Source organism: Setaria viridis, chromosome 3 (genome assembly GCF_005286985.2).
Source record: "Setaria viridis chromosome 3, Setaria_viridis_v4.0, whole genome shotgun sequence".
Lineage (NCBI taxonomy): Eukaryota > Viridiplantae > Streptophyta > Magnoliopsida > Poales > Poaceae > Setaria > Setaria viridis.
The window spans coordinates 25,173,984-25,189,639 of NC_048265.2; the positions used below are offsets into that span (position 1 = coordinate 25,173,984).

Below are 15,656 nucleotides of genomic sequence, written 5' to 3' on the forward strand. Positions count from 1 at the left end.
AGTGGAAAAAATATCATCCTAAGCACTAGTTTTCTTACCAGAAGTGGATGGAGGTGGAGGAGTTTGCAATTTTACTGCATCAAACTTGTCATCATACAGTTTAAATGCAGTAGACAGTTCAGCTCTAACATCAGTGAAGTAAGCAGAATAATCAATACCAGTAAGACTAGATAACAACCTGAGCACATTTTGAAAACCTTTCAATTTAGCTCTAGGGTCCAATATGAATGCAACAGAATAAAGCATAGGAATGTCTCTCCAGTACTTAAGATAGTAATCTTTCATAGGAACAACAACATGCCTAAGCAATTCATCATTTTCATAATGTTTAAAATGTTTAGCAATCAAAATGAGCTGATGCAACATAAGTGGAGAGGTAGGATAATAAACACAAGATAGTGCAACAGTACAATTATAAAAGAGTTCAAAGAAGGATAGCATACTCTGTGCAATAGTCCAATGATCTTCTGTTAACAGTAAAGGATCTCTTTCACCCCTAGGATAGTTAGTCTCAATGAAAACATTAAATGTCTGTCTGTAAGGGAGCAAATGCTTGAGCATGAGATAAGTGGAGTTCCACCTGACTTCCATGTCCAAACCAAACTTTCTAGGACGAACATTCATAGCAAGACAAAATCTCTTAAATTCAGCAATGCACTGGTTAGAAGCATTGATGAAAGATATTGCAGATCTAAATGCATCTAGATATGGCTCAATCAGATTAATGGCAGATTTAACCATGAGATTGATGATATGACAAGCACAACGCTGATGTAAGACCAATGATCCAACATAAGCAGCTAATTTAGGACTAAGTTTCTCCATAGCAGTAGAATTAGCAGAGGTATTATCCAAAGTAACAGAAAACACCTTTGAAATCAAACCATACTCCTCTAGCACACTAGTCACACAGTCAGAAATGTTCTGGCCAGAGTGAGATTCATCAATAAGCCTTAAACCAATTAACCTCTTCTCTAATTGCCAATCAGCATTAACATAATGAGCAACCACACTAAGGTAATCTTCCTTAGCATTACCAGACCAGATATCAGAAGTGATAGACACAGATGAAACAGCAACAAATGATTCAATAAGCTTAGAACGGCAATCAGTAAAGTACTTGCACATATCTCTAGTGGTTGATTGCATAGAGACAGCCGAAAATCTAGGATTATGAGCAAGTTTAATATACTCTTCAAAAGCAGGAGATGCACCGAAACATAGAGGAAGATCTAAGCAATCAAACGACATAGTTGAGTACAAGCTACCTCAGCAGAGTAATCCCATTGGCGGACAGAACCGTCAGGGTTGAAATGGATCAAAGACTGGGAATTACGAACCTTAGCCCTTCTGTTTGGGCATTTCTCAACATGCCTGTTGAGATGGCCAGTGCCAATGGAAGATCTAGCAGCATATATAATGCCACAATGATTACACTTGGCAGAGACCCTTACCTTCTTCCCATTGATGTCCTTGAAGATCTTTTCAAAGTCCTTCCAGCACTCAGAGGTGGTGGAACGGGACCTCTTGGTGCCGCTGCTCACCATGTCTGGATCAGCATTAGGTGCTTCTTGACCAGCAGGTGGTGCTTCAGCATCAGCTATGTCGATTGGATCGACAGCGCTGCGACCGAAGAGCTCGTCCCGCTCTGCCTCCATGTCACTCTCATCATCACCTCGCTGGCCCATCATCCGAAGCTCGTCGTTGATGGTGTGCTCCTGGAAATCATCGCCACCGTCCATCGCCGACGCTCTGGTCCCTCAACGGATCAACCTGCAAACACAAAACAAGAACGAATCAGTAGAAGAACACCAACAAATCAGTAGAAGAACACCAGCAGACAACAACGCAACGGCTTACCAACGAATCCAGAGCACCAGAGCGCATGGCAAGGTCAACGAACAATGGATATGGAGCACCAGAGCCAGGGAGGAGAGAGAGGAGGCAACAGGACAGTGGACAGAGGAGTGGGCGAGAGTGAGAGGTGGGGGAAGAAGACAACAACGCAATGGCTTACCAACGAATCCAGATCACCAGAGCGCACGGCAAGGTGAACTAACAATGGATCTGAACACCGGAGCCAGGGAGGAGCGAATCAGAAGAAGAACACCAACAGACAACAGTCGGGAGGCGAGGAGGGCCAGGCGGCCATCGGCGCCGGTAGGCGGCCGACGCCGGCCTTCGGTCGCCGGAGAGGGAGGAGGCGAGAGGAGGCGGGGGTTGGGGGAAGAAGATGACACACCAACGAATCAGTAGAACACCAACAAACAACGGTCGGGAGGCGAGGGGGGCTAGCGGCGCCGGTAGGCGGCCGACGCCGGCCTTCGGTCGCCGGAGAGGGAGGAGACGAGAGGGGCAGAGGCGAGAGAGCGGAGGCGGAGAGGAGGAGAGCCAGAGGCGGCGAGACGGCGAGGCGTGTGAGAGAGCGGAGGCGAAGAGCCAGAGGAGAGCAAGATCCAAATCCAGAGCGGCGGGGAGGGGAGGGGAAATGATGCTAGGGTTTGCAGCCGAGCAGGGCAAGGCGGCCAGCGGGCTTATATACCCCCTCCCCAACGGCTTGATCCAACGGTCGGGAGGCGATAGGACGCCGGAGATCAACGGTCGGGAGGCAAGGGGCGCGGGGGTGTGGGGCCAGCATCGGGCTGGCCCAAAAATCGTGCCGGGCTCGTGCTGGCCCACCGTGCCGGGGAGACGGCCCAAGCCCGGCACTATCATCGTGTCGGGCCGGCCCGAGCACTATTCCTCTCGTGCCGGGCTCGTGTTCGTGCCGGGTTTTTTAGTGCCAGGCCTCGGGCCGCCCAGTGGGCTTGGCCCATTTGGAAAACTTTGACATCTACTGGCGCCGGCCTGCTGCTCCTTCCGTCCACCGCTCGCCTAGGCCTACTGCCACAGCCGCTGACCGACCGCACCGGCCCCCACTTCAGCCGCCGCCACTCCCACAGGCCACCGCTGCCCGCCAGCGCAGGGTCATAGGCTCACAACCCTAGTCGCCATCCACCAGCGCAAGATCGCGGCCTTGGCCGCTGATCGCCCACACCGGGTTGCCGCCCCGGCCAGCTCTCGGTCCCACACTCTCCCCCATGCGCCACTGCCGAGGACTCGAGATAAAGTGTCGCCGCCCCCCGCTTCCGAGGATCGAAGCTCGAGCACCATCGTCCGCCGCCGGCCTAGTCCCAGCTTGAGGGCCAACTTCCACCATTGCTGAGGGGCCGAGCTCGAGCGTCGCCACCTGCCGCCGGCTTGAACCCCAGCTCGAGCGCATAGAGCACGCAGGCCAAGGACGGCGGTGCCGGCACACCAGTGGGAGCTCAACCACGCCTCCGATCTGCCGCCCCGCCGACCCTCCCCATCCCAGCCATGCGCTACGCAGAGAGAGGTAGAGAGAGAAGTCGGAGAGTAGATGGTGGATCTGATATGTGGGACCTACATGTTAGTCCACGTCAATGCACACTTAGCATGCCATGTAGGCTGTTTAATGCGTGGGTATATATGATTTGGACCTCACATGAACCTAGCAAGCTTAGGGGGTCGGATATGCATTTTGTACTGGCTGTCAAGTTCGAACGTATATTTTACTCTTATTACCGAAATAATGCGGGTCAATATGCAGAACCATCTGGTCAGTCCATAACAAAACTGGCCATCCCTTGGACTAGTGTACATATGGGACTATCAAAAAGAGTTTTTTTACGGTGCACAATAATACCCTATACTACTATTCGAAAATAACTACGTAAGAATCTGACGGTTGAGATTAATTGTATACTACTAGAACCTTAAGCTGTAGATCCGACGATTGAGATTAATTACATACTACTAGAACCTTAAGCTGTAGTATAGGTAGTATGCATGAGTAGTATGCGTAGTACATGGGTACGTTTGGAAAGATGAAAATTGGCATTGTTGCAACATATCAAATCTTTCTTAATTACCATCTCCTTTCTTTTTATTCCTCTTCTCATTTCCAATCGGTCGCTAGGGTTGCTCATTTCCAATCAGTCGCTAGGGTTGCACTGGGCGGCAGTGACTCCGGCGGGCGGCGGCGACTCCACGGCGGGCCGCGAAGTCCAAGGTGGCGGCGGCGGCGGTGCAGGAGCTGCCAGCGCAGCAGTATCCCCCAGCGGCAGCAAGCAGGGCCAAGTTCAGAGGCGTCAGCAGCAACGGAGGCCAGGACCGGCATGAGGCCGACGGAGCGGCCTGGCGTCATGCGTGCTCGCCGCCCTGGCGGCGTCGTTCTCCCCGCTCGCCGCCGACCGCCCCGCGCGGGCCCTTGTGCTCGAGGAGGACGACGACATCGAGCTGCTGGAGCGCGTCAAGGAGGACAGGAAGAAGCGCCTGGAGAAGCAAAGGATCATCAGCGCCTCAGGCGCCGAGACTGGTCAGTCAGTCAGTGGATTTACATTTTCCGTGAATTTACCTGCACTTCTTCTCATGCAGTTTTTTTAAAAAAATTTCCCTGAAAAAGAGAGATAAAATCTCCGAATCTTTGCAATAGCAGTAATGCTGTAGTTTGACTACAAACCACAGGGTACTTGCAGGACCTCATCTACAAGTTGAGCAAAGTTGGGCAGGCCATTGACAAGGACAATCTCCCAGACGCGAGCAGCGTCCTGGGTCCAAGCACAGATGCCCAGTGGGTGCAGAACATCAATGCAGCTTTCTCCAAGGTTAGTGTTTCCTCATCCATCATGAATTGCTTCCCTTTCACTGCAGACAGTTGTTTCATTCCCTTCTCAACTTGTACATTTTCTTGACCTGTTTAGTTCTCTGTGCAACAGTTCAGCTCGAGCCCAGAGGAGAGGAGCACGGTTGATAGCTTTAACGCCTCCTTGGCCTCATTGTTCACATCAGGTATACGTGCAGTCTTATGATCTGTAGGACTAGATCTTTATCTAAACTTTCTATTTCTGAAACATACCTGAACATTCATCTTCCAGTGATCCATGCTTTTTCTGCCGGCATGAATCTGAAATGTTCCATGCGTGTGTCCTCTCGTTGCAGTGAACAAGCTTGATGCTGGATCCTCCAAGTCGGCGTTTGTGTCGTCAGCCACAGCGTTGGAGAAATGGATAGCGTTAGCCGGGCTGAGTGGCCAGCTCAAAGGCTTCTGATATGCGAGTGAAGTGGCTTGCTGACAAATAGCTGGGTGCTTCTCTTACTCGAAGCACTGGCTGTGATCGCAAGACGTGTATGCATCCGGCACTTGTGAATCTTCTAAAGAGGGTACCGTAACAGAGAACTGAGCTCACTTGGAGAACAGCAACATTCTCATCAAGAAATTGGAATTAATTTCCGATGTATTATCACAGTAATAGGACATGAAGCTAAAAATTGCTTTTGTTTGGTTGTCTAGTCCGTCTTTCAAATTCCAAGCAGCTCATGGGCAGTTTCTATCCTCGAAATTGGGGTATGTCAAGAGAGATTGAGGTGTATGAAACATCAAGCAGGGTTTTTTTTTTCAGTTTTCACCAATCATGCCGTGCCAGGTCAGATAGTGAGACAACCTGCACATAGATAGCTATCACAAATCACAGGCCAAACACTGATTTGAGAATTGCTTTATCAATTAAAATTTTTTATGTGCAAGCCAATCAAGAAACATTACCCAATAAAACGCAGATGCATACACCGCTGCGCCTAAGCATTATATTACAGAAGCACGACAATGTACACAGCAGTACAGCACCGCGACAATACCATCAGAAAGCATTCTGGAAGACCGACTCAGGATACCCTATGATGAGGTAGCACCAGTCAACCCTATCATCACAATATAAGACGAGAAACTAGAAGCGACAGCTAACTCAAAAGGTCCTCAATTAAGTTCTCCATCAATGCAGGTTTGCCTGCGCATAAGAGTATGTACAGATGGTTGGTGCACTGTGTATGGCTGCTCAACCTGCAGAGGAAAAAAAACATTAAATACCAGAATGCGTGTTTGTTGACAGCAGAAGAAATCACTAAGAGAGAAAACAACTCAAGTTACGAGAAGTTTCCCTAAACAATTAAGAGAAGTTTTCCTAAACAATTAAGAGAAGTTTCCCTAAAAAATTAAGAAAATACTTGATCGACTAAATTATTGGCTTATTAGCGTAAACAACGAGAATTCCCACCCAAGCAGGCACTAACTGTTTTGCTTGTCCAATAAATGCATGAAAACCATTTTCTATAGGGATAGTAAACAGCGGAGACAGCAGTACATGTTGTGTCCATGGGGTGCTTCCGAAAAAAAAAAGGATGAAGGATGATTCAGCAGTCACGTGTATGATCTCCTCCAGTTGAATCAGAGAAGTTATTTGTTTCAGAAGTGAGGAATGGCGTCATTTCTGCGGAAAGGAAATCCAAAGACAAATAATGTATTAAGGGGGTGTTTGGCTCCCACATGCTAAACTTTAGCACCTGTCACATCGGATGTTTGGATACTAATTAGGAGTATTAAATATAGTCTAATTATAAAACTAATTACACAGATGGAGTCTAATTCGTGAGACGAATTTATTAAGCCTAATTAGTCCATGATTTGACAATGTGATGCTACAGTAACCATTTGCTAATGATGGATTAATTAGCCTTAATAGATTTGTCTCGCGAATTAGCCCCGGGGTTCTGCAATTAGTTTTATAATTAGCTCATGTTTAGTCCTCCTAATTAGCATCCAAACATCCGATGTGACACGTGCTAAAGTTTAGCGCATGGTATCCAAACACCCCCTAAGCCAAAGACGGGTGGAAGAGATACTGAGAAATAGGAAGAAATCAGTCATATCAATGGAAGGTACCTGCACTTTGGCTGAAATCCTCTGCCAAGTCTGAAAAGATGTAACTTTGCGGAATCTGGTTCAAGAAGCTAAATGATGATGATTCCATATCCAAAATCACGTGTGGGCGGTGCCAGCGAGGTGGCGGGGCCGAGAGCTGGTGGTGGCGGCGTGCGGGCGGTGGAGGCGCGGCGTGGGGGCGGAGTGGCGTGCCGGCGGAGGCGGCGCGGCACGCGCGCGACGGGCGGCCGCGCGCGGGGGACCGGCGGCGCGTGGGGGAAAATAGCTCACACAAAAAAAAATTCCAAATAATATATGTCGTGCTAATTAGAATTTTACCTATATCAAAAAAGAACCTATACTTTATACTACCACTGGCAGTATTTTGCACCATAAAAGATCTCATCGAAAAAGCTTGACGCCCATGAACTATCCATCAGTGGCGGAGCCAGGCCAAAGCTTGCCAGGGTCATGTCTATCAGACAACATGGTCATCAAATAGTAAGTACGAACAGCCATATGTACACTAGTCTAAGGGACGTGGGTCCATCAGTGGCGGAGCCAGGTACAGTGATTTCCATTGAGTTCTTCAAAATCCGTTGGGGTCAACGAGAAGCTGTAGCTCCGCCCCTGCTAGTCATGTTCGACTTATTTTAGTTTTATTTTGAGATCAGCTCGAATTGTAAACGAGTCAAGCTCAAATTTAACCCAAAACTTGTGAGCCTAGCGAGCTCGAGTAAGCTCGTGCTAATAGGTGTAACTCTGAGGTGTGTATTGTATACATGCATGTATTCTTATTTTTTCAATAACATTGTCTATATTCACGAAGTTTTAAAAAAAGACAATGGATCAAATCTAACTACTCACTCCATCTCCAATTATAAATTATTTTAGCTTTTTTTATATATATCCGTATGCATCTAAATATACACTATATTTAGGTACATACAAACATATATGGACTTAGAAAAGTTAAAACAACCTATAATTTTAAATGGAGGAAGTACTGTATAGATTTTTTTTTTGAAAGCTATTATATAGATTTTCATAACTAAGTTCATGACTTATAAATATTTTAAGACTTGTAAGCTAATCATGTTTGGCTTGTTTTAAACTCGATTCCGGACCGGCTCGAACAGTTTCGAATTATAAACGAGCCAAAATTGAACTTAGGAGTAGGCTCGGGAGGTTACGAAGCTCAGATCGAGCTCGGCTCAATGCTCTAATAAGCACAAGCTTGAGCTGATGAGTTTGCTCGAGCTCAGCTCGTTTACAGCCCTGTACAGATCACGGACTACAAATACGGACGCCTGTGGCACGTTTTGCATCCCACGGAAAAAGGGGCAGAAAATGAAACCGCTTGTTGTGCCTGTGCACATCTTGCGGGAAATTTTGACTGCCCCCCGGCTCGTCTTCTAGAACGGCTCGCGTAACGAACTGACAGCTCGTCTTTTTGACCCGTTGCCCTGTTGGGTACGGTGGAAGAAAAGAAGCTTCTGCTGCGCCATCACGTTACTGCCTTTTTGTTCTTTCTCGGTTCGAGAAGAACGCCTGGGAGGGAGACGATGCATGGCTCGTTGACCTTGACCCGCTGTGGGGGTGCGGAGTCTTGTGGCAGAAGCAATGGCAGGCAGGCAGGTAGTAGAGGAGGATCAGGTACCCCACTGACTCCTAAATCGTCATGTCAGCGGGGCTGGTCAAGATAACGTAATTAACTAGTGGGTCGGTCAGCTCGTTGTTCGCCGGCGTCACACATGACCTTGATTGAGGATTGAGGATGGATTATGATGCATAATAATATCTATAAATCTTAAAATATTAAAATATTAAAATGATCTATAATTTGAAATGGAAAGAATAAATTTTTAGTTTGAAGTTTCCTAAGAAAAAAACCTTTATTCTGAAGTTTTAAAAGCCACGGTTTTGCAAGTCTCCAACTCCTGAAAGCTCAATTTTTCTCTCGACAACATACGACATTAATGCAGAATACCCGCCGGCCAATCCATGTACCATTGATGTACCCTTTTTTCTGATTAAAAAGAACTAAAAACTAAAGTGCATTCAGCGAGATTGAGAGTGAGAACACGATATTTTGTCTGCTGTAAGCCTGTAACGTTGTCCAGCTAAGAAGATGCTAGCTAGGCAGCTAGCGTTGGAGGTGGGCAAATTCAGTTAGGGCGGCCCCATCATCGTACGCACGGCGGGATAAAATATTTATTCGATCGAATTAATTCATGGCCAGTGTGGCAGTGTCTCATCTTTCATGCATCCATGATCCACCCAGAGCGTGGCGGCATCTTCACGTGTTCCCACTACGAGCCCACACGTCCAAATGCAAACTAACAACAAAGCAATGCTGTTTCATTAAAACAAAAACAACAAAGCAAAGCAAATTTAAAGAGTTCATTCGGTTAGGCGCAGGCGGCTATCAAAATCAATCAGCCCGCAATGGTACAAAAGCTGATTACAAAAATCGGTTTAGTCAAATCGATTAGCTGCCTCCATCTGATCATCATTCATCGTTTCATCGGCGTCTGGAAAAAGGTACGAGCAAATTAGAAAAGGAGACGGGCCGCGCACGTCACCCTGCCATAATAAAAGCTCCGGCACGTGCTCCACCAGGTTCAACGAATGTGGATGCGATACACGTAGATTTTGCCCCTGCTCATTGCGATAAGGATGAGCACCAATGCGAAAAAAGAGCAGCCACATCACGTAAAATGCCATCGAGGCCCATGTCACCCGGAACACCAACAGATAGTTTCTAAAACTGAAAAGAAAGGAAAATGAAAGAACAAAAGAGAAACAAAACTGCTTGATCTGGGTATTTTCTACAATTCACACTTATTGGATTTCTCTCATCACTACATGTATATATACGGCCTTTAATTTCTGACCATTAGCTCCTGCTAGCTACAAAGACACAGGACCGTATGTGTACGCATACGGGATACACGTACGTGTGCGTATAGCTGTATTAAAGGCCTTCATCCAACGAATAAACAAATTTCCCTTCCTATAGCTAAGCTAAAACACCTACGAGTGTATGTATACAGAGCGCGTACGTGTATTTTCTTCTAACACGGCGAGCGTACACGCTACGGCCGTTGTATGCGTATAGCGGCCGTACACGTACAGAGGTCACCCGCCGCGCACGGAGAGGTGTGGACTCGAAAGCCGCCGTCGCTAGCAGAGGAGCGAGTCGACGAACAGGTCGTCCCGCGGCTCGTCCTTGGCCGCCCCGTACCCGCCGCCGTATCCGCTGCCGAGCATCTCCAGGGTGTATGGCTGGTGGGCGAGGATCATGGCGCCGGCCGAGGCCGCCGGTGGCGCCGCCGCCGCCGGCGCAGCGGCCCGGCTGGCGGCGCCGCGTCCCACGGGCACGTCGTGGTTGTGCTTGCCCTCGTAGGTGGTGATGACGGCGCGGTTGTCGTGGGAGGCGCGCTCGACGTGCTTCCGCACGGGGCACCCCGGCGTGGTGCACTTGTAGTAGCTCCGCGGGTTGGGGTTCCCCTTCACCACCTTCTGCCCGTACTTGCGCCACCGGAACCCGTCGTCCAGGATGTCGATGTCGCTCAGCGTCTGCACCACCAGTCGGGGCTCGCGCACCGGCTTCCCGCCGCTGCCGGAGCTGCCCTCGTTCTCGCCGTCCTCCGCCTTCCAGCGCTTGGCGTCGGGCTCGTCGGCGTCGCTCCGGTGCGACCCGTTATCGGCCTCGTCGTCGCCGAACGTCACCGACGAGTTCTCGGGCGTCGCGCCGGAGAGGGCCTGGTCCTCCGCCGCCGCCGCACCGGAGGAGTTGCGGCGCGTCGAGAGCGGCTTCGGGTGGTTGTGCGCGCCCTTGTACACGATCTGCGTGATGCGGCCGTCGGCCAGGGACCGCTCCACCTTCTTCTTCATGGAGCAGCTGTTGTAGGTGCACTTGTAGTAGCTCCGCGGGTTCTCGCTCCCCTTCACCTGCTTCTGCCCGTACTTGCGCCAGTTGTAGCCGTCCTCGAGCTTGGTGTTGCTGTTGCCACCGCAGTTGTTGCCGCCGCTGCTGGCCTTGTTGCTCGCGGCGACGACGATCTGCTTGTTCATGGCTTCCACTTGCTGATCCTGCACGATCGCACATACATGATGAGACTACGAGCTTGTGCTAACTGATTATGAATGAATCGATTATTAACGATCTGCGTGTGTGTGTTTACAATTTCGTACGTACCTTGAACGATGGGAAGGAAGCTGTCTGCGTGGGCATGGCGTTGGAGCCTGCCGTGTGGAAGGAGAAGTCGTTGAAGCCGCCCGGCGCCCGGGTCTCGTCCTGCTGGGACTGGGAGGCGATCAGCTCGGCGGCCTGCTTCCAGTCGAACCTCTGCGCGGGGATGGCGCCGGTGGTCGGGGACGCCAGGAGGTTGGAGCACGAGTTGAGGAGGACGGGCGAGTCGAGCAGCTCGGCGGGGCTGAGCCCGGCCGGGATGGCGAAGTAGGAGGACGGCGACATGGGCGGCGGCGAGATGGGCAGGCTGGGCGGCTGGGCCGACTTGAACTTGGGCACGCCGCCCCTGGCGCCGCGGTGGAAAAGCCCCCTCGGCGACCGATCCTGGCTTTCGGCGCCGAGCATGTCTCCGGAGCCCGAGAGCAGCTCGGTGAAGGAGGTGATGAAGGGCGGCGGCGTGAATGTGAACCCACCGTGCTCCAAGCTCCCCGTCGAGGACGCCATGGCGAGCGACCGCGGAGCAGCAGCAGAGCAGCCCAAGCAGAGGAGGAGCCGATGAGACGAGACGGGGTGCGTGACACCGTGAGCAGGGGAAGGGAAGAGGAGACCGGAGAGGAGGACGGGAGTGGTTGTTCGGTGGCTGGGCTACCGTTTAAGTAGTGGCCGGTAGTGGCGCGGTAAAGCGCCGGCAGCGGTGGTGGCGGGGCGATTATTAAATTTCCGTGCCGCTGACAGGTGGGGCGATGGTGGGTGGGCCCGGGTGTCAGCGGTGTATGAGGTTGAAATGTGAACGTGGCTGAATGGGGGATGCTTCTTGGAAGCGGGGGGCGTTGACGGGGGAAGGATGTGGTCAAAGCTCGTGCGGTTTGACCGGTCAGCCGAGGCGGCGACGTGGGGGTTCCGGGAAGGAGAGGCCGTGTGGGGCCAGGCGCGGGTGAGAGAGTCGCGTCGCGTGTCCCCACGGGCAGGGAAGATTTTGGGTTTGTAGCGAGAGTGGATGGGATGGATGGACATGGGCGACGGATGAGTGGGACCCGGGTGGGCATGCTGGTGGAAATGGGACAAACCTGTACTTTTCTTTTCCTTTCTATTTTTGAGCATATTTTGTAGCCCGGATGTTTGATACTAGGCGTTAAACTTTAGCAGTGTCACATCGGATGCTCGGATGCTAATTAGGAGGACTAAATATGAGCTAATTATAAAGCTAATTGCAGAACCCCTGGGCTAATTTGTGAAACGAATCTATTAAGCCTAATTAATCCACCATTAGGAAATGGTTACTGTAGCACCATATTATCAAATCATGGACTAATTAGGCTTAATAGATTCGTCTTGCGAATTAGACTCCATCTGTGCAATTAGTTTTGTAATTAGCCGATGTTTAATACTTCTAATTAGTATCCAAACATCCGATGTGACAGGTGCGAAACTTTAGCGGGCGGTATCTAAACACCCCATTAGTCTAGAATGTTACTACTATAAACATACACTCACTCAGAAAAAAAAGATAATTTGTTGTGTTTGGTGCTCACAGCAATGGTATTTCCTAAGGAAAATATCCTGATTACTAGCGTACTTCGTTCCAAATTGAAGTTCGTTTTATCTTTTTCCAAATTCATTTTTCTTCTAGTTTTGACTAAGGTTATAGAAAAATATACTAACATCCACATTACCAAATGAATGCTTTACCAACATATATTTTATGGTTGATCAATAAACAAACTAATCTGATGTTGTAGATGTTGGTATTTTTTTCTATAAATTTGATCCAAGTTAAATAAATTTGACTTAGGACAGACTTAAGTGGACTATAACTTGAAAACGAGATAATAAAGTTATGCATTGGGTGTACGCGTACAGTCAACTGTTAAACTAGCTTGGACTAAATAAACGGGGGTTTGCACCCAAACTACTACTCAGTGACGTAGCACTAACTAGCCAAACCACAACCTCTCCCTGTCGTAAACTCGTAATGCACATATGTTTGGCACCAGCGAAAAGCATAGTCGACATATATGCTTTGGGCATGTAAACGCCTTGGCCTTGATCAAACAATATACCCAAGTTAAGGATGTAAAATATGCACGTTTGATCAGGAAAACCTTATTAGGCTAGCTAGCCCCTCTAGCTATGTTTACCAGGCTGATCAAGTAGTCATTAGATTAGATTTTTCTCTAGTTACCTTTGTCTTGTTCGATAGTGGAGTAAGGACGCACACTGAACCAAAGAATCTATTGATGCAGTTCTACACATTGCAACGTTTGCGCAGCCCATGTGATCATCGTCTCGCGTTGGGGGCCGTCTATTGTCTTCATTTGCATGTGAGATGTCACGCCATAAATCATTCATCTATTTATTAGTAGATGGCAATATATAAATTTTTCCCTGAAAAGATGGCAATGTATTGCGCAACTAACTTGCATGGTTTTTAGTATTACGAAATTATACTAGCTATCTTAGCTTTTTCTAGGCTGCTAGGGCACCTAGCACGGCTCTTCTGGGCAACGCATCTGGACGGCCTCATCCGATAGAATGGGGACGCAGCGAGGCATAAAACAACCAAAAAGCCATACAGGCGCACGCATATGCATGTGCGTAAGCGAGCGTGGTGGTTTGGAAAAATTAGTTGAGCTGCTCACCGTAAACAACGGTCATGCTATCCGTGCTCTGCAGCGATAGGACAGTGGATACATAAAACAGAACTACATGTCCAACCACGTTATCGTAATTAGGCGCAAATATAATTATATAATTGCATTTTAACACAAGTTTATTTCTTAATGAATACAATCAGGGGTGGATCCAGATGATAATGATAAGGAGGTTTATTTTTCCTTCTTCTTTCTTCCCTCTCATTTTCCTCTTTTCTTGCTCCTCTTCATTCATAACTAAAAGTTGTGGGGGCTCCATGAGGATTCTATAGGCTGCATGGGGTAGGGGGCTCCAGCCCCCAACCCTAACGCTAGATCCGCCTTTGAATACAATGACAACCGTTGTGCTAGAAAAATACCAAATCCCTTATTTATCCATTGAGCTATAATATAAGGTTGTAGAGTTAAATTACTTTTTTACACATCTGCCGGGTGAAAAGCAGGTCTTTTGTATTTTATAGATACATAGAAGGTGCTCAGTGCATGGTCAGAAACTCAGAATAGAGAGAGATGTCTCCATCGATCAATGCAAGGGAAAGAGATTTGCACTTGCAAGTTTTGTACTACTAATAATTACCACTCCCATGATAATTAATAAAGAGTTAAAGATTTTGCAGAGAATGGGATCACGTCACAGGGTCGATCGATCGTTGGCTAATGACGTGGTTAGTTCACTCGATCTGCCTGCTTTTCACCCTGAGAGAATAAAAGACGATTTGAGGCAGCCGGCTTTGAGCCTTGATGGAATGATGGCTATGGTAAAAAGATCTCTCTCCCTAACTGCTGCACAGGAGTAATAAATTACTCCCCCGTTCCAAAATGTAAATCGTTTTAGCATTTTTAGATTCATAGATTTTGCTACGTATCTAGATACAATGTATATCAAGTGCATAATAACATCTCATAGTGTATATTCAGGTGCATAATAATATCTACGAACTTAAAAATCAAAACGACGTATAAATTTGAAAGTAATAAATCATGCGGGACAGCAACTGCTCTCCCAACAGGACACGGCAATGCGTCACAGGTGACGTTTGACCCGCGCCTTCGCCCCCACGGCAGTGTGCCACGATGCGATCCCAACGTACGTAGCTGGCACGCCATTTGTGCGAGCTCCGTCTCACTGACAACGGGGTCCCACGGCCTTGGGAAGCTTCCGGGGACACTGGTCATTTGGTGTACCTCGAAGACTGTCCTAGTGACACCGGCACGCAATGACGCAACCGCCTCTGCCCGAAGCTACGTTCGGCGCTCGCGCGCCAGTCGTCAAGCTACTCTCTTGTTGTCTAGGCTAGGGCGCGAGGCGGTGTGGTGGAGTAGCTGCTACCGGCGGGACCAAACCTATCGCCAATTGGGCCGACGTTACGGTGGGCATCCGCCGCCGGCAGACGACGGGCGGCGCACCTCAGTTTGCAGCAGCTGCTCGACCGGCGTAGTACTATAATTACAAAAAGATTGGATGAGCATGCGTATACGATCTTTTGTCTCCTGGCGAGAAGAATTATTGTCTACATTTAGCGTAATGGACCACACGACTTCAACGCCGGTTACGTTGTCTTTGCTGCGGGCCGGAGGAGTTTCCGTCCACGAAAAAAACATCACTGATGATGGATGATGTGACGCTGGAGTTTGAGCTGTACTATGTGTATTATCGTCAAACAAGTGGCCCATCGCTTGAGCTGGTCGGCAAACGAGTGTATCAGCATGAGCCTGTTTCCTCCTCGTTTCAGATCGAGACACTACAGACCCCTCATGCATCGAATTTGGAGCTATAGGGTACAGGCAGGGAAAAAAAAGAAAAAACCACGGTCGCTCGCGTCGCCCGCGACTCGGGCGGAACGGCAACTCCTCCTCCGCCACCCCAACTCCCCCACTCAAGCTGCCTCGCCGCCGGAAGTCCGGCCGGCCGCAAGGACGGCGGCGGCGGGGCCTTTCCCCCCTTTTTTTTCCCACGGTCCTCCTCCCCCAGCCCCTTTGGAGGCCATGGCCAAGACGGCGTGCTGACGGCGAGCTCCTCGCTCTAGCGCTGGCGGAGGCCAGATCCGGC

At 49.1% G+C, this 15,656-nt stretch overlaps 1 protein-coding gene and 1 pseudogene across 1 annotated transcript; one reads left to right on the forward strand and one right to left on the reverse strand.

The window, feature by feature from the left end:
- The first annotated feature begins 4,033 nt into the window (after positions 1 to 4,033).
- On the forward strand, positions 4,034 to 5,339 carry LOC117849174 (thylakoid lumenal 16.5 kDa protein, chloroplastic-like; annotated as a pseudogene).
- A 4,205-nt stretch (positions 5,340 to 9,544) lies between these two features.
- LOC117850812 (probable WRKY transcription factor 26) lies at positions 9,545 to 11,591 on the reverse strand. Its single transcript, XM_034732690.2, has 2 exons — positions 10,962 to 11,591; positions 9,545 to 10,855 (listed from the first exon to the last, which is right to left on the reverse strand). The coding sequence occupies exons 1-2, from the start codon at positions 11,457 to 11,459 to the stop codon at positions 9,944 to 9,946; spliced, it is 1,410 nt and encodes a 469-aa protein (XP_034588581.1). The 5' UTR covers positions 11,460 to 11,591; the 3' UTR covers positions 9,545 to 9,943.
- Between the last annotated feature and the right edge of the window lie 4,065 nt (positions 11,592 to 15,656).

Excerpts from the sequence above, each read along its gene's own strand:
- LOC117850812 (XM_034732690.2), bottom strand. The coding sequence starts at position 11,459 with ATGGCGTCCTCGACGGGGAGCTTGGAGCACGGTGGGTTCACATTCACG. Across the intron at positions 10,856-10,961 it reads CTTCCTTCCCATCGTTCAAG|GATCAGCAAGTGGAAGCCAT; the intron begins GTACGTACGAAA and ends GCGATCGTGCAG.